The sequence below is a fragment of the Pararge aegeria genome, chromosome 26 (genome assembly GCF_905163445.1).
Source record: "Pararge aegeria chromosome 26, ilParAegt1.1, whole genome shotgun sequence".
Lineage (NCBI taxonomy): Eukaryota > Metazoa > Arthropoda > Insecta > Lepidoptera > Nymphalidae > Pararge > Pararge aegeria.
Genome location: NC_053205.1, coordinates 8,871,841 through 8,891,326, shown reverse-complemented (window position 1 = coordinate 8,891,326; position 19,486 = coordinate 8,871,841). Strand labels below are relative to the sequence as shown.

Genomic DNA, 19,486 nt, shown 5'->3' with positions numbered 1-19,486 from the left:
CCGCCATAGATCCTATACTTTTATTTGACAGTCTACTAAAGTCCATTATTCTATTTTCAATACATTATCAATGAGTATACAAACTATGATTTGTTGATATATTTAATATAATCATCGTGTTTATCATAGATAAAGTGCTGTAATTCCCTATTTCCTAACACATGCGTACCATCCTACTTATATTACAAATGCGAAAGTTTGTGAGGGTGGATGTATGTATATATGTACTAAAATAATGACAACTTGCTAACTCAGTATACGACGTAAAATAATAGTAGGAAAATAGCTAGCCACGATGACTATGATGTTACATCTATTCTAGCTTCTCGATTGACTCATACGCGGACGAAGTCGCGAGGATACGCTAGTATCAAATGAATTGGTACTTAAATCTTATGCCAAATAATAATTATTTTTTCCAATTAACAAATAATTATATGACAAAATATGTATTGAAATAAGCCTTTCACAGTTACCAGAGGTTTAGTTGCATAAAAACAACAGATTGAACACAACAACAAATTACTCTCAACAAAAAAACTATTATAGTGTAAAAGAATACCTTAGTGACAGCAATATACCTACTTAGTTAAGGTTGCTAACTGTATAACAACATTTGTAATTAAATAAATAAATAAATATACTACGACAATACACACATCGCCACCTAGCCCCAAAGTAAGCATAGCTTGTGTTATGGGTACTAAGATGACTGATGAATATTTTTATGAATTATATATACATAAATACTTCTTCTTCTTTAGGTGCCTCTCCAACTAGTGAAGGTTGGCCGTCAGTTTTTGATACTTTTCCTTTTCTCTCGCGAGGCTAAACAGCTGGGCGGCACTCGCGATCCCAGTCCACTCCCTTATATTGCGCAACCAAGACTTCCTCTTGCGACCGATGCGTCTCTTTCCAGCAACTTTGCCCATCATTATCAGTTGCAGTAGCCTGTATCTATCATGCCGAAGCACATGCCCTAGATAAGCAACTTTTTTCTTTTTGACGGTCTTCCAAAGTTCGCGCTGACAACCAACTCGTCGCAAGACTTCCTCATTGGTAACCTTTTGAGTCCAACTAATTTTCAGCATGCGTCGATAGGCCCACATCTCGAATGCTTCTAGACGTTTCCTGAGATCCTCTTTGATGGTCCAGGATTCGCATCCGTAAAGAAGTATTGGCCATACGTAACAATGTAGAAGGCGTTTTCGTAATGCGATGTTTAGGCGGTGGCTAGTGAGCACTTTTTTCATGCTTTGAAAAGCACTACGGGCGACTTCTATCCGGGTTTTAATTTCTGTTTCACTGTCCCATTTTTCAGTCAGCCAAGTGCCTAGATATTTATACCTCTGCACTCTCTCCAATACTTGGCTAGCAACTCTAATCGTTGGACCCAAATTTGCATTATTAGACACTACCAAGACCTTTGTTTTCTTGATGTTTATAGTTAGACCAGCCTCTACGCTACACTTATTGACACGATCAACAATCCTCTGTAGCTCTTCCTCCGTGGACGCAATTAAAACTGTGTCGTCAGCGTACCGTAAATTGTTAATAATACGACCATTAATCTTAACACCACAGTTTAAGTCTTCCAATGCTTCTGCCATGACTGCCTCCGAATATAAATTAAAAAGCACAGGAGACAAAATACAGCCTTGTCGAACTCCTTTCCGTATCTCTACCTCTTTGGATACTTCACCCTCTATACGCACTGTAGCCTTTTGGTTGTAGTACAGGTTTCGTACGATTCGCAGATCTTTTCCATCTAAGCCTATATTCCTGAGAAGTGCTCCAAGACGGTCATGCTTAACCCGGTCAAATGCTTTTTCATAATCTATGAAGCACATAAACACGTCTTGTTGCATCTCCCTGCATTTTTGTACAAGAACCTGTAGTGCAAATAAAGCTTCTCTGGTGCCTACGCCAGCTCTGAATCCAAATTGACTGTCTCCAAGTTGTTCATCACATTTAATTCGTGTGCGTTCATGTATCACACCAAGGAATAACTTCAGAACTTGACTCATAAGACTTATAGTTCTATATTCCTCACATTTCCTAGCGTTTCTCTTCTTTGGAATAGTGATAAAAACCGATTTTAGCCAGTCCCCCGGAAGTTCACCGGTGTCATACACGAGGTTCATAAAATTAAGCAACGAATCGAGATGTTCGTCTTGTATTAGTTTCAGAATTTCTATGTGTATTCCATCTGGTCCTGCAGATTTTCCAACCTTTGCCTTACTAAGGGCCTTGACGACTTCATCCTTCAGAATTGGTGGGCCTTCGTCTTCTTGTTCTAAAGACCAACTGTGACGTCTAGAATCATCTGCAAACATAGTTCCAATATATCGTTCCCATTGGTTCATCTTACTGACTATGTCTATGATAGGAATATTGTTTTCATCCACAAGCTGGTGTTGCTGTTGTGTTTTTTGACCAAGCATGGTTTTGATCTCCCTATGTAGATTGAATGAGTCATGCTTTGCATGAAGCTTTTCTACATATTGACACTTGTTGCTATACCAAGATTGTCTTGCAAATCGCACTTCTCGTCTAATAACTCTATTATAGTTGTTATAACACACTTGGTCAGTATTTTTGTAACTACGTCTTTTCTCCATGAGTTGATATATTCTGTCTGTCATCCAAACTTGTTTCGGAATCCAATTGGGTGCAATAAGGTTTTTGTTAATGTCATCTATTCTCAATCTGAGATGCCCCCAGTTATCTTCGACAGACTGTGGTGGTCTTCGCTTTGCTTCAATTGCCCACTTATTTATTTCATTAGATACCAGAGCTTTGGTTGGCATTGTTTTGATTCTTCTAATATCAACTCTGTTAAAAAGCCGTTTCCTTTTTATCTTCTTAAGAGTACAAGATAATGTCGCAACTACTGGGTTATGGTCAGAGTTAACATCCGATCCCGGATAGGTCTGAGCACTCTTGACGCAGTTTTTGAAACGGCTATTAATCATAAGGTAGTCAATTTGATTTCGGACAATATGTTCCGGGGTATGTTGCGGTGATGTCCAAGTGTACAGCCTTCGGTCTGGTAGTTGGAAAAAGGTGTTCATAATGACAAGGTCTTTTTCTTGACAGAATTGTACGAGAGTATCACCTCTGTCGTTACGAACCCCTAACCCATGTTTACCGACGACTCCTTTAACTTCACCTTTGCCCACCTTAAACATTCATATCACCCATCATAATGTTAATCTCGTGTGATTTCGTTATTTGAAGCAGTTGTTCCACTTCCCTATAAAACTGATCAAGCTCAGGATCTGCTCCTTCTTGTTTCCTAGTAGGAGCGTAGAGTTGGATAATGTTAACGTTTCTTGGTATTGCCTGTATTTGAAGCATCATGGGACAAAATTTATGGATGATTTTATTTGCTTGACGTTAATAATTATTCCCACACCATATTTGTTAGACGATTCATTAGATCCAGAGTAATAGAGCACATAATCCTCATCTATTCTGTGTGAACCCCTATCTTTCCATCTAACATCGCTCAGGCCGAGTACATCGATGTTAAGCCGTTTTATTTCCTTACAAACATTGTAGATCTTTTCTTGACTTTTAAGGCTCCTTACATTCCAGGTTCCTATCTTATATGTGTTTGTTTCCGTTTTAGTTTTACGCCAGGAGATTCTTCGCACCCCTGTCCCATTTAAGGGACGCCCGGCACTCGGGGCCACATAAATACTTAGAAAATACATATAAACACCCAGACACTGAAAAACACTTAATGCTCATCACACAAACATTTTCCAGTTGTGGGAATCGAACCCACGGCCTTGGACTCAGAAAGCAGGGTCGCAGCCCACTGAGCCAGTCGGCCGTCTGAATTGTATTATTTGCCTATTTAATATAAAATGACATTATTACTTATTTCTGATTATTGTATTTATATATATATATATATATATTTTTTTATAAACATTTGCACACTGTCTGTGACAGTCGATTGTGAAGGGTCTGTTTAATGAAATGTGTTCTTGTTATGTACCCATAATTTGGCAAATAAATAGGTATTATTATTATTTTTTTTCACTGTCAATCTTTTCAACTATCTCGCTACCAAAAATAAATTTCATATTTACTAAATAAGGAGTAAAGAAAGAATAAACCAATAAACACAATTTCGCATTTATAATATTAGTAAGGATGGCGAGATCAAACGGGCAACCAAAAAAATAAAAAGACAAAATTAATTTATTTTCATAAGACCTAGTTTACACACACTTTTGAAACGCCAATTCAGTCTATTTGTAGTGACTCTACCACCGGTCCAAAGCCGTATTAAGATGATGGTAGAGTGCACACAATATTGTGACGAATACGCATATCTACACACGATCCAGTTAGGTAAGTCCAATTTCGAGGTGAACTGCCGAATCCGACTCTTATGGGCAGCGCTCGGGAAACTTCGTGACATCTTCTCTACGTATTCCGAGGAGGTGAACCGCCGAATCAAGCTCGGATGGGCAGCGATCAGAAAACTTCGTGCCATCTACTTGTCCAAAACCCCTCAGTGCTTGAAGACTAAGGTCTTCGAACAGTGCGTGTTGCCAGTATGACTTACGGATCCGAAACCTGGTCACTTGCTATGGGCCTCATAAGAAAGCTCAGAGTCACTCAGCGGGCGATGGAAAGAGCTATATTAGTACCTCTACGTGATGTATCAGAAAAGGAAAAAATCCGTTGTAGAACAAGAGTTACCGACATAGCTCAGCGAGTCGCGAAGCTGAAGTGGCTCGGAGAACGGGTAGGCATTGGGGTACCAAGGTGCTGGAATGCCAGCACCCAGTGGCGTGCACTTCATACATGTACAAAAGCACTGCGTACCCTAACATTGATATATAACTCGTATAGGAGGAGAATTTGTGCCGTTTTATGCTAATTTCCTGGTGTATGCACACCCTGGTAAGAAACCCAGTCCACACCACTGCCGGGCCCCGCTGGTAAACGCAGCGTTGGTAAGCACCAAGCGCGTCGCAGGTAGCCGCTGGATCTAAGCACTGAACCGTGGATTTTGGAACTCCTTACAAATGACGTATGTCCAGCTGTGGTCGTCTGTCGGTTGATATGATGATGAAGGCTTTATTTACGGCCACACGATACTCTCTATCCAAGGCACGTAGTTCGCGACCCGGGTGTAAATGCCCGGTTCACCTTTCACCCCGCAAGCCCTCCCGAAGGATGTCACCCCCACCACCGTGTACATGCAGTTGATCTGCCAATGCTTCAATTGGAGAGGCCCTCCGCTGTCACCCTGAAACATAAAAAGGGGCATAAAATCAACCCATTATCGACTCAAAACAGCGCACTGGTCTCCTCCCACAATGAGAAGGTCACAAGTTACCACGCTGGGCTAGTGCGGTTTGGTGGACTCCAATATATATATAGATATACTACGTCAATACACACATCGCCATCTAGCCTAGTAAGCGTAGCTTGTCTTATGGGTACTAAGATGACAGATGAATATTTTTATGAATTATACACATAAATACTAAGAATATACATATAAACATCCAGACACTGAAACACATTCATGCTCATCACACAAACATTTTCCAGTTGTGGGAATCGAACCCACGGCCTTGGACTCAGAAAGCAGGGTCGCTGACCACTGCGCCAATCGGCCGACATTATGGAGAACTCTAAGACATGCTGGTTTCCTCACGATGTTTTCCTCAGGTTCTGTACGTTCATGTACGTCACACATTTTTTTTATACGATATTAACTTTTTTGGAAGTGGTAATAATAGCCCAGTGGATAGCAGCTCGAATTTCGGGGTGCCAAGTTCGTATCCCAGCACGCACTGTACTCGTACACACATTTTAAGGTAGACAGTGCTTTTGTGAATATACGAGGTCCACGCCCCTGGGTATCACTACTTACTCTCTGACAGGTAAGCCCGCTACAATCTTAGACTGCATCGTAACTTCTACGACCAGCAAGGCTATTTATTCTGAATAATGCCAGCTCGATATCGAAGCTCACTCAAGTGAGAAAGCTAACTTCGAAAGCGATCTCACATGACCTTGATATGATATTCTCTAAACACCTGGCACGTAAATTAAAAAAAAAACAAAAAATTAAAATATCATGTATTTCAAGTAGGCCTAATATAAACACTTTTAAAACGTCAAGTCTGTCTGTGTGTAGTGACTCTACCACCGGTTCGGAAGGCAGATTCTACCGAGAAGAAGCCGGCAAGAAACTCAGCAGTTGCTCTTTTCCAATATCAACAATTTACATTTTACATTTTAAAATTCATTTTTATATCTTGTGAGAGATGAAAGCGGAGCCGGATGCTACCAATCAACCTTGCCATTAAGAAATTCATCAATTGTATAATAACCTCGCTGAAATAAATGTGTTTTATCTATGTATATAATATGTAAAAACATATTTTAGTTCACTAGAGAACTCGCTCTTGATTCACTTTTCGTTTGACAACTTGACACGAGCTTCGAAGGGGAGTAATTCGATGATCGAGGCAAATAATCACCTTACCGAATACCAAACATCTCCGCATAATGTAAAATTAGCCCGAACCTGCAGTTTATCTCTCCGCCGCATCCGGCAGTGCGGCGCCACTTTAACTATCGAGTTATAGAGAATAAGAGTTTGCAAACTCATCGCGAGTTTAGCTGTCGAGTTACAAAAACGTCCTTCCTGAATAGCCCTGCTGGTAAGATCGCGATCAAGGGCTAAATTGTGGTAAAAAAAAAAACAATGTAAACTAAGTTTATTGTGGCTGTGCCGACAAGCCATAGCGCTGTGGAATGCGCTCTCAATAGACATAAGGCAGTCTAGACTTGTAATAGTATTTACTATTGTAAATGTATTTATGATATGTTATAGTATATATTAGTTTATTATTCTTTTTTTTTAATATTTAAAATATATTATGTATTATTTTATTTGTGTAATCTAGTTTAAGTATTGGTATTTAGTTATAAGAATGTTTTTTTTTGAATATGCCCAACCTGCAGTATGTTATCCTTTTGTTTTCCTTATCCTAAGGTTGCCTGGAAGAGATCGACAAAGCGATAAGGCGGCCTTTTGTATACTTCTTCTGTCTGTGATTTTTTATTGTTCTTCTGTATTTTTATATGTGTGCAAATAAAGAGTACAAAATGAATGTACTTAGAAACGTCAAACACGTACTTGGCAAGTATCCTTTTCTTGGTTCTTGTCTCCGTAACAGATCTGCGTACTCTCGTCGAAACCGTTCAGCATGAGGCGGTGAGGGGGGAACATGTTCGCACATTCCGGCGTCGAGAACTTCTGGAGGATCACCTGCACGAATATTGGACATTAAGTCGAGTATATTGTTTATTGTTATCAGGTACACAAAACAGGTAATAACTAAAAGTAGATCTAAATATAAGTAATAACAAGTTTTGTTCTAAGCTACAACCCAAAGTATGTGTACACAACTTGGAATTAAATTAAACAGAAAGTAAAGATAAAATTAAAGTTGAAACAAAAAAGAAACACTTAAATAATAATATATATATATATATTATTTCCCTAAAGATTATGTGGAGTAGTGCTTAATGATTTGATTTTTAAAAATATTTATCCTTTTGTTAAAAATGTCAATATTATGATTACACGATACTAAATCATTAAGTAAAATGTATAACGAGTATGCCGTCACGGCAAACGGCATGACGCTCTTTTGTGCCGTCACGTCATTTCCATCAAACCCTTGTATGTGCAGCTTATACGACTCAGAGGCACAACACAGCATGTGAGATGGTGATAACAAAAATAGCAACCGGCTTAGTTTGTTGTGGGCTCCTTCTTAGACCACCCTTGTATCGTCTCACTAATATGTACACATTTTTCATGTAATGTACGCATCGTAAGTGTAATCTATCTAACACGATAGGTGATGGCGATAACCATATTCTTAAATTTAAAACTAAAGCTACGAGGGCTCCATACGCGCCCTGCTCTAAGGGGAGCCCGCAAAAACTAAGCTGGTGTTTTTTTTTATTATCACCATCAACATTATAAGAAGCAACCTGTTTAGAGCAACAATTCACACCCCAGCTTTTTTATCAATTACGAAGTCCTTTATACTATAACCAGCTATTTCCCGCGACTTCGTCTGCGTTTGATTTTGTTTTTTGATGTGGCATTCAATTTAGTTGCAGTTAAAAAAAAAAAGTATTCAGTATCGCTAAGAATTAAATGAGGGGTTTGCTGCTGTCCGCTGAGGAGTTCTGTCCTCTATCTCCAACCACATTCATCAGATCTAAACAAAGTTTGGGCAAAATTAAACACATTTTATAATCTCTATAGTACAAAAATAATTATTTAAATCGGTTATAATTTGTCGGAGTTATGGTGTAAAATCGTCAAACACGAACATCCCCTCTCACAAAGGAACCGAGCTTAATGTCGGGATAAAAAGTATCCTATATTACTTCTAACACCTCCAAGAATATGTGTACAAAGTTTCATGAGGATCGGTAAAGTAGTTTTTGCGTGAAAGCGTAACAAACAAACTTTCATAATATTAGTAGGGATTGGGATATGACTTTTCTATATGCTAAAAGTTCAAAGGTGTGACCTTCTGTAGCTGGTCAGCAGTGGCGCCGCGGTTTTGGGTCGCGCCCCATCCGGTGGCCAACGCCTGCTGGTAGTTGTTGGGCGCGTTGGTGTCCAGGCACGCGGGTACTGCGAACTGCCCCAAAGTCATCCTGGAATTGGCGTGTTATTGAAGAATCAAAGTAAAATGGATCTTATCGACGGCCGATTGGCGCAGTTTGCAGCGACCCTGCTTTCTGAGTCCAAGGCCGTGGGTTCGATTCCCACAACTGGAAAATGTTTGTGCGATGAATGTTTTTCAGTCTGGGTGTTTATATGTATATTCTAAGTATTTGATTTTATATATTTTTATAATATTCGTACTACGTGAAGTATATTTAAGTGTTATCTCTATTTATCTAAGTAAGTATATTAATGTTGTTTTGGCTCATTTTATGTATTTATTTTGTACACCGGCGTGAGATTAAATCTCGAATAATAATAAATATTTGACGGTCAACTGGCGCAGTGGGCAGCGACCCACCCTGCTTTCTGAGTCCAAGGCCGTGGGTTCGATTCCTTGAACTGTAAAATATTTGTGTGATGTGCATGAATGTTTTTCAGTATCTGGGTGTTTATATATATATATATTATAATTGTTTATGTATACTATTCATAAAAATATTCATCAGCCATCTTAGTACCCATAACACAAGCTACGCTTACTTTGGGGCTAGATGGCGATGTGTGTATTGTCGTAGTATATTTATTTGTTTATTTATATTTATTGCCATGGCGTTAAAGTTTTAATTTGCCTGCAATAGGTATGATTAATTTTAAATACCTTCCCTATAATGTTCGGAAGTCTGGAAATGTGATGGCACATTTTGAAAAATCAAAGTAAAATGGATCTTACAATCATTACGTTAAAGTTCAAATTTGCCTGCAATAGGTACGATGACTAATTTCAAATAACTGTCCTATCATGTTCGGAAGTATGGAATTGGCGTGATGGCACATTTTGAACAATCAAAGTAAAATGGATCTAATTGTAATTGGGTTAAAATTCAAATTTCCTGCAATAGTCATGATGACTATAAATTTGCAGAAATTGAATAAATAAATATACAACGAAAATACACACACACATCGTCATCTAGCCCCAAAGTAAGCGTAGCTTGTGTTATGGGTACTAAGATGGCTGATGAATATTTTTATGAATAGTATACATAAATACTTATAATATATATATATATAAACACCCAGATACTGAAAAACATTCACTTGCATCATACAAACATTTTCCAGTTGTGGGAATCGAACCCACGGCAAAGAACTCAGAAAGCAGGGTAGCTGCCTACTGCGCCAATCGGCCGTCTGGCGGCTGTACTTCCCCAGACAAGCTCTGTCACAAAATCTCTACAACAAATTGATGGCATAGCACTCACTCTCTCTCCGTCTCCACGAGCGCGATGTCGTGATATCTGTGCGGAGAGTTGTAGCCGGGATGCTTGATGATTCTCTTGACGCGGTAGATGCGGCTGGCGTCAAGCGGGTCACTGCGCGTCAGCATTCCGATACGCACGTAGGAGATCTCTCCGCTGCGGAAAACATGCGAAAAGTGCATTTTATACACGCACAAAAGCACTTCCTACCCGAAAAATTATATATAACTCGTATAGGAATAGGTCTTTTGCCACTTGATGCAACCTTCCTTATATATGCGTACCCTGGTAAATAACTCAGTGTACGCCACTCATCACAGGCACTTATGAAGTGTTTATTTATTTATTTATTCATAAGACACACCAGCAATTAATTGTAACTACATTCATAAAAAAAATATGTGTTAAAATTACAAATTCTGTCATTACAATAATCAATTATAGGTGTATACAGCATTATCGTTGCTATCTCCGGTCACAATTAAAAATAAAATAACAATTGGCGCGCGACCCCAATGACAGCTGGTGTCACTTTTGAGTGCCACAGGTCTAACTTCCGACGAGAACGACGTGCATGACAGCTGTTTGAAGCTGCGTTGCTATTGCATAGAAAAACTGTCTAACATCGATAATTCCGTGGCGCAAGATATTTAGATTGTAATCAAGTTTATGGCGACGAAACACCTGGATGTTGATAGGCCGTTTGGGCTGCGACAGCGTTCTAGGGGCTGCGTTCTTTGTCATCTGCTCAGGTGGCGAGGACTACTGCGTCAGTAGTCGTCAGAAGCTGCTAATTTAACTTACAGGTTCCTGGTGAAGGTGCAATGCCCCGCGGTCAGCACGAACCTTTCGCTCAGCAATGACCCCCCACACAGCCATTGCAGCGAGTTGATGTCGCTGCCGTAGCCCATGAGTACCTGGGAAAATATATCACCTACACTCATATCTTACAGTTATATCATTTTCACTCATACCTTATAGTTATGTAATTTACACTCATACTTTAAAGTTATATCATTTACACTCATATATTAAGGTAACATTATTATAAAAGAGCAACTGCTGAGTTTCTTGCCGGCTTCTTCTCGGTAGAATCTGCCTTCCGAACCGGTGGTAGAATCACTACAAACAGACAGACTTGACGTTTCTAAAGTGCTTATATTAGGCCTACTTGAAATAAATGAATTTTCAATTTTGAATTTTTTGAATTTTATGTAAACTCATATTTTAAAGTTATACCATTTACACTCATATCTTAAAGTCATATCATTTAAACTCATACTATGAAGTTATATCATCTAAACCCCTTATAGTTATTACATCACGATTTGCATAGACATACGAATAGCTGCAAAATAGCTCGCCCGTGTGACATAAACTTGGCTCAGAGAAGAACGGAATTGAATCGTTTTGAGTAACACTGAACTTATGAATTAGAATACCAGAAAATGAGTGAACTGAATTTTAACAGCGACCATCTTAAAATAACACCACACTCCAACACAATATTGAATTATGTTGATAGTATCTTAACTAGTTAACACCGCGATCGTTTTTTCAGTGTAAAGATAGTCATATTAGGGCACACGAGCGGAATCCTTTCAACAATGTAGCAGGCATGCAGTTTAGTATTATATAAATAAAATATATCATTAAAACTCATTTCTTAAAGGTCACTCATCATTTCTTAAAGGTATGTCATCTACACTCATACCTCAAAAATGATATCATACACACTCATGTCTTAAAACCGCGTAGCTGTAGGTATAATTCTATATACAAAGTGCGTAGTGAACGCTTGATATGCTATGCACCAGTACAATGCAGCTCACCATGTGCGGGAACTCGTCTTCCGAAGCGGCCACGCCTCCCACGATGAGGTCCTTGGCGTTGTGCTTGCAGCGGGACGAGCGCGCCTTCTTGCCGGTTAGAGCCACACTCTTCAGGCACGGGTATACCAGCTTCTCTTGGTACTCGATACATTCTGCGGAAAATATATATTAATAGTCAATAGTCAATAGTTATTTTTTCATAGATATCTTATATCTTTAAACGAGCAATTCTTGTATATAATTGGAATCTCGCAATCGGCTCCAACGATTTTCATGTAATTTAGTATACAGAATCTCGGACAAAAACTGCAAAAAATGTCCTTTTTGAGAGATTCTGACGCGTGAGATGCGTGTACGGTAAACGTCACGCCAAACGACGGAAGAGTGTAGTAAGTATATCGGAATGGTCGGAATTGTTATTTCTTTAAAGTTCTATAAAACAGTCCGCGACAACATACGAATATTTTCTTAAGTCGGCTCATTCGCGGACGAAGTCGCGCGGGTCCACTAGTTAATATTATATGTCACATAGTAATTACAAACATATGTATATGAATTCATAAATTAATTATAATATTATTCTATAATTACAAATAAGTAAAGTCTCTAAACAATATTTAAATTTCTAAAAATTCATTGTAACTGTAGAAAGCCTTCTCGACAAGCCAAGTCTTGAGTTTTTTCCTGAATCATTTGGTGAATATCTTATATTACCTGGTATCCTATTAAAAAACTATCATCGGAGTATACAGAGGGTGCCATGTGGTGACGGCAGGTAAGAATATTGTTGTCACCCCTTCTCTTCTCGCGCGTATAATGCAACTTTGGGTTTTGGCTACCATCTTAAACTCCATCATCACTTACTAGGTGAGATTACAGTCAGGGTCAACATTTTTACATCATACATGAGATTTTTGACAAACATTTTTTTATCTTTCGTAATAAATATATATTTTTTATAAAAAGTATCACAATTAAAAAAAAAACAGTATTATTATTCGCCAATAGATGTCAGGAAGTCATATTTTTCAGTTTAAATTGGGACTACCCAAACGCCACCTTTTTGTTATTTTTCTTCCAATGAAAAAAACACAAATAAAATGTCATTTGTCATTTTCTAAAAATGAATCCTAGCTAGATCGATTTATCGCCCCCGCCCCCTGTTGATTAAATGTCAAGAAAATCGTTGAAGCCGATTCCGAGATTCCAATTATATATATATATATATATAAGAATTGCTCGTTTAAAGATATAAGATACACATTTTTATGTCAACATAATAATAACATTTATTACGGCGTAACAAAAACCCAATCGGGTTTATCCGTACACCGGTATTTATCGGTCAGCGCTCGGAATTATAAGTAGGTAAGTATTTTATATACAAAATATGACGGGTAGTTAAAAAAATAAAATAATAATAATGATTGCGTTTCAACTAGTACTATTCATAAAACCAGTTCCACATATCGCACTTTATCGTTGGAGTAAACTTTACACATGTTCCAGTTATTATTATAGTCTATCAATTATTGTTTTTTTTTTTTTTTTAATTCTTAAGAATGCTTACAAAAATTAAAAAACACTATTAAAAATTTATAAGAAAAATAAAAAAAAAAACACCCTCCGCTTGCTTGAGCTTTTGAATGCCCAAGCAACCGGCGGTCAGGGTTCCAGAGTGAGGAACCTCCTCACAATACGCGCCGTTTCAAGGCCTTCTGTATCTGACCCTTGATCCAACAACCAAGCGAAAGCTTCTTAAGATGTTGGTCGAAGCTTTTCGCGAGTAGACCATTGACTTAAACGACGATCGGAACAATAACGGTCGACTCAACATTCCAGTTATTTATTAATAAATTTTTTAGTTTGAATGAAAAATGTCTTAAGTTTCTCCATTTGTTTTTAGTGTTTATTTCCTGCTTTAGTTTATAAAGCACGCTGTTCAGCAAAGTCGGCACTAGACAATCCAGGGTCTGCCTTCCGTATAGATTGTTACTTTGAGGATTAATGAGTTGGGCGTTTGACACACTGCGCGTTATTATTGGTAATTTAATCTGTTTTTGGAGATAAATAAATATAAGCAAGCAAGAAATAAGTACACCTACTGTCAAAGGCTTTGGATCCGGTACGCGCCTGGGTCTGGTTGGCTGGGATTGGCTCGCACTCGTCTTTAGGCTGCGGAGCATTTCCAGAGAGCACGTAGTCGTAAACGGGAGGCACGTACTCTGTCGTGAAGCTGGGCCTGCGGATACGTTAGATTTACGTATGGATCCTTACTCCACCAACTTAAGTAGCCACTCATAGAGCAGATACTGAATAAATCATGAGTGTAGAAAGTAGTATTTTATTACGAGTGCATTTAAGGTATGAGTGCAAATTAAATAAATATGTTAGCACTGTTTGTAACAGTTTATTTTTGCCGCTAAGCTTGTTAGGTTTATATCTGCTACGTCTGAAGGGCAAGGTTTCCGGTGTCACAGCCACATGAGGCTGAACACCTACGTCTAAAGTTGATGGACACAGAACGGCACTTTTATGGACGGGTTTTCCACACGCCCTGCGAAGTGTTGCTATGTCTATAGGCAATGGATTTTCCACTTACCGTCTGCTTGGACCGTCAAGTCAATTATTGCAAAAAAAAAACCATTAAGATGTGAGTGTCGATGATATAAATTTACGGTATGAATGCAGATGATAGAATTTCAAGGTATGAAAGTAGTGAGTGTAGTCGACAAAATTTTAAGATATGAGTGAGATAAAACCACGTCTAGACGATCTACGCATATTATTTTCAAAATTGATATTACTGAATTTTCTTGGAAGTTGTGATAGCCCAGTGAGTAGGACTTCGACTACACTTTCGTGGGGCCGAGTTCGAATCCCAGCACCTCTGACTTTTCTATGTTATGTGCGTTTTAAGCAATCAAATTATCACTTGCTTCAACGGTGAAGGAAAACATCGTGAGGGAACATTCATGCTTGAGAGTTCTACTTTATGTTCCCAAAGGTGTGTGGAGTCCACCAATCCGCACTGGACCAGCGTGGTGGACTATGGCCTTAACCCGTACCGATTGTGGGAGGATCCCCGTGCCCTGTAGTGGGCCGCTAATGGGTTGACATGATGATGAATATAGAAAGATCTTTTGAGGATCTAGTCTGTCTGTTTGTAGTCACTCGAACCGGTGTTCGGAAGGCAGATTCTACCGAGAAGAAGCCGGCAAGAAACTCAGCGGTTGCTCTTTTCCAACATCAACATTTAGCATTTTAATATAGCTATATTTTTCGTTATTCCACTACAAGTTAGCCCTTGACTGCAATCTCACCTGGTGGTAAGTGATGATGCAGTATACATGGTCCCCTAATCAGTGGCGTGCATAGAGGGTATGCACAGGGTATGCAGATGATATAAAATGAAGAAAATCTCCAGTACAAGTTATAAAAAATTTAAAGATATTGTATGAGATAAAAAGGAGTAAGTATTATTTTTTTTTTAAATAAATAAATATACTACGACAGTACACACATCGCCATCTAGCCCCAAAGTAAGCGTAGCTTGTGTTATCGGTACTAAGATAGCTGATGCATATTTTTTTATGAATATAATACACATAAATACTTATAATATATATACAGATAAACACCCAGACACTGAAAAACATTCATGTTCAACGCACAAACATTTTCCAGTTGTGGGAATCGAACCCACGACCTTGGACTTCGGAGATTTTCTTCACTTTATATGATCTGCATTTATGGTTTCTACGCGACATCGCACCGTCTCGTCGGTAGGGTGGTGACTAGCCACAGCCGAAGCGTCCCATCAGACGAAATTAATTATGTAACTGGTGGTACCTTTGTGTGGAAGTGGTGGCAACTGGTATTCGGGCTGTGGTGGTAGGTTGAGCCCTATCAATGCAGCAAACTATCGGATCGTCTCCGCTAAAAGAACATAGCTGGAACAGATAAAAAAAACAATTTTTCCTTATATTTTAATAACCCCTTCTCTTTTAAATTAAACCTTTTATTAAATCGTTTCAGACTTTTTCAACTGTGTGCATGTCGCGTGACGATCGGTCGCGGGGTAGGGATAAAGTGACCGGCGCTCCGGTTGCGCCGGTGAGAGCAGCCTAGGCCAATATGGCGGCGCCTATAGTTCGCATCAACTGACCGTGTAGTGTATAGACTAACACTTATTTGTGTCAGTGCTCCATAAAATATTTGTAATATTTTATAAACTCACGATGAAGATGGAATTGATAATAGAATGATTGAAAATAATTGAAAAACGGATCAAAATGAGTTAACGATCTTAAAATTATGTTTTCAGTTTTTTTAATATATGTATATCATCTAAATAATTGTTAAGTATTATGTATGTCGAACTCTGAAGCACAGAGGTCAATAAAAATATTAGTTATGATTCCCATTTTCCAAGTATAGAATTAAGATTGAAGAAGCGATTTTTATAACCGTAATGGAATTTTATTCCGATAGTTTTTAGTTAAATGTCTAAAATGTAAAAAATAGTTTTTAGTTAAATTTCTAAAATGTAAAAAAAAGGTTCACTTTTACCGTGCTTTCATGAAACCACACAATTTTTTATTCCACTACAAGTTAGCCATTTAGCTTATATATTTACTGTGCCTCGACTGCAATCTCACCTGGTGGTAAGTGGTGATGCAGTCTAAGATGGTTACGGCTAACTTGTTAGGGGGTGGAAGTTATCGTTAATCGTACTGGAACGCTGCACAATTATGCGGTATGACTATAAATAAATAATAAATTAATAAATATACTACGACAATACACACATCGCCATCTAGCCCCAAAGTAAGCGTAACTTGTGTTATGGGTACTGAGATAGCTGATAAATATTTTTTTATGAATATAATACACATAAATACTTATAATATACAGATAAAAACATTCATGTTCATCACATAAACATTCTCCAGTTGTGGGAATCGAACCCACGGCCTTGGACTCGGAAAGCAGGGTCGCTGCCCACTGCGCCACTCGGCCGTCAAACGACTATGTCGGTAGGGTGATAACTAGCCACGGCCAAAGCCTCCTACCAGATCAGACCAGAGAAAATTCAGAAATTATAAATTCCAAAATTGCCATCGCTGATAATGGAACCCGGTACCTCCGGCTTACATTCACAGCGGTCACCATTGCGCCAGGGTGGTCGTCAAAGTTTCAGTGGGATCCTCCGAGTAGTACCCTGAGATCCCATAGCCGCTCGGTAGAAACGCGTTCCTAAAGAGCGGCCACGCTTCGGAACCTATAACGCTTTTAATATCACTTTTAATTTTTTTTTTAAGTTATACTTCTTTTGGCGCGTTAGGGAAAAAAGATGAAAAAAGATGCGCCATACAGTCTACATTTTAGTTATTTATTTCAAAAGAGTTAATATCAATATTAATTACTTACGGATGTGAAATCTAAATCATAGAACAAAACTAGTTACTTGCCAAAGAGCAATGGAAAGAAGCATGATAGGAGTGAAGAGAAAAGACCGATATAGTAGCCACAACATTAGAAATCAAACTAGAGTCATTGATATTCTAAATAAGATTGACATACAAAAATGGAAATGGGCAGGACATTCCCAAAGAGATAGACAGGAAAAATGGAGCAAAGTCGTCACAAACTGGTACCCACGAGATGGAAAGAGAAATAGAGGCCGACCATATAGGAGGTGGGAAGACGACATTAAACAGACCGCGGGACCTAACTGGCGCAGAGTAGCGCACGACAGGAAGCAGTGGCGAGAGCTAGAGGAGGCCTTTGCCAACAGGCAATCCGAAACTCGTGACATAATTAATTAATAATTTTAATTCAATATTATTGTAAAACCATACCTACCCTAACAATTCAATATATTAATTTTTATTAAATTTAAAAGTATAAGTGTTTATTAGTGTTTATGAAATGACGTTTTGGAATTAAAGGCTATTTTATTTTATTTTATTTATTTAATATCAATATCAATATGAATAATTTGCATGCTAAAACAAAAAATGGCCCCCTTTTTTTTATTTAGTTCGCAAAACTGACAATCAACTGCTTACTCTAATAGAAACTATAGCACTATTTGGCATGTGTATATAATTGTGCCTTCTCGATACGAACATAGCATGCAAATCCACTGGGTACATAAGACTGCTAGCAGTAAACAGCTAAAAATAAGAAATTAAAATAACACTTCTTTAATTATGTTATATTTAAAAAATAATTTAATTACTTACAAAATCAGAAACTTTTATATAAATTTTCATCCCCTATTTGATGCCTTTGGAGTTGGAATTTCTAAAATTTGTGAAACACGTACCTATTTCTTTATTTTTAATCGAAAACCTACAATCAAAGTTTCATGGATGGATGATGTAACTTGAAAAATAAATTGATTAATGGAGGATTTTAAATTATTTATATTTCCCTCTTAGGGTTGGAATTTCCAAAATTCCTTTCATAGCGAATGCCTACGTTGTAATAACAATCTGTATGCAAGATTTCAGCCCGATCCGTCAAGCTGTGCGTTGATATATCAGTCAGTCAACTTCACATTATATATATATATATATATATATATATATATATATATATATATATATATATATATATATATGAAGTGTAGTTATATGTATGAAGATTATTGAAGTTATACTTCTTTTGGCGCGTTGGAGAAAAAAGATGAGAGTGAATTTTTGCGATGCTCGCGCACACCGACACCTGAATTCTACGTCGTAAAGTTAGTTCTAGGTGACATGAAAATCTATAACTATCTTCAAGTTGTATATTCTAGTATTTTTATATTTAGAACACGTGTTTCGTAACAGTGTGAATAAGTGTGAATAAATAAATATTATTACGTTAGTAAAACCTTTTTATTTAAATAAATTATTTTTGATTAATTTTAATATTTATCCTTAATCACTACTGCATTTTAGTTATTTTTTTTTCCATACGCCAAAGAAGTATAACTTCTAACGCGTGTACATAAAATTCAAATTCAAATTCAAAATTTCTTTATTCATGTAGGCCTATCACAGGCGCTTATGAAGCGTTCATACATATTTGTTTACATAATTGTAAAGGGATGGTGATACCTTCGTTCGCCAACTTAAATTTAAAGGTATGAGGGTTCCAAACGCGCCCTGGTCTAAGAAGAGCCCACAACAAACTTAGCCGGGTAAATTTTTTTTTTGTTATCACCATCTTCCAGTAAATTTATACTAAGCTATGAAACTAGAGCAATTCACACCCAAGCTTTTTAATCGTTTAAATAATCCTTAATGTTATAATAGGATCTTTCTGTAAGCTTACGTTTTATATAAACTTTAAACTTATTGAGAGACAACTCAAAGATTTCATTTGGTAATTTGTTATAAAATAATATACAATTGCCCGTGAATGAATTTGCAATTTTGTGTAGCCTAGTAAACTGCACAACGAGTTTATTTTTGCTTCTAATATTTATATTGTTACAGTGCATTTTCTTTTTAAATTTTGATATATTTTTATGGACATAAATTAAATTTTCATATATGTACTGACTATACACCGTCATTATTTTAACTTCTTTATAAGTACACACATTCTTTTTTTTTTTTAAATAAAATCAAAGAGTTTTTATGCTGTTTAAAATA

General features: G+C 37.6%; 1 protein-coding gene and 1 pseudogene across 1 annotated transcript in view; both read right to left on the bottom strand.

Annotated features, from left to right (window-relative positions):
* Window positions 1–788: 788 nt before the first annotated feature.
* LOC120635174 lies at window positions 789–3,719 on the bottom strand (annotated as a pseudogene).
* A 515-nt stretch (window positions 3,720–4,234) lies between these two features.
* The window catches only part of LOC120635338 (CLIP domain-containing serine protease 14D-like), a 28,030-nt gene continuing 12,778 nt past the window's right edge, over window positions 4,235–19,486 (bottom strand). The window contains exons 3-10 of the mRNA XM_039906316.1: window positions 15,687–15,787; window positions 13,940–14,076; window positions 11,835–11,986; window positions 10,807–10,919; window positions 10,006–10,158; window positions 8,601–8,730; window positions 7,184–7,315; window positions 4,235–5,275 (exon numbers count right to left, since the gene is read on the bottom strand). Coding sequence (XP_039762250.1) covers window positions 5,108–5,275; window positions 7,184–7,315; window positions 8,601–8,730; window positions 10,006–10,158; window positions 10,807–10,919; window positions 11,835–11,986; window positions 13,940–14,076; window positions 15,687–15,787 — 1,086 coding nt within the window. The 3' untranslated portion in view covers window positions 4,235–5,107. The remainder of the gene's footprint in view (window positions 5,276–7,183; window positions 7,316–8,600; window positions 8,731–10,005; window positions 10,159–10,806; window positions 10,920–11,834; window positions 11,987–13,939; window positions 14,077–15,686; window positions 15,788–19,486) is intronic.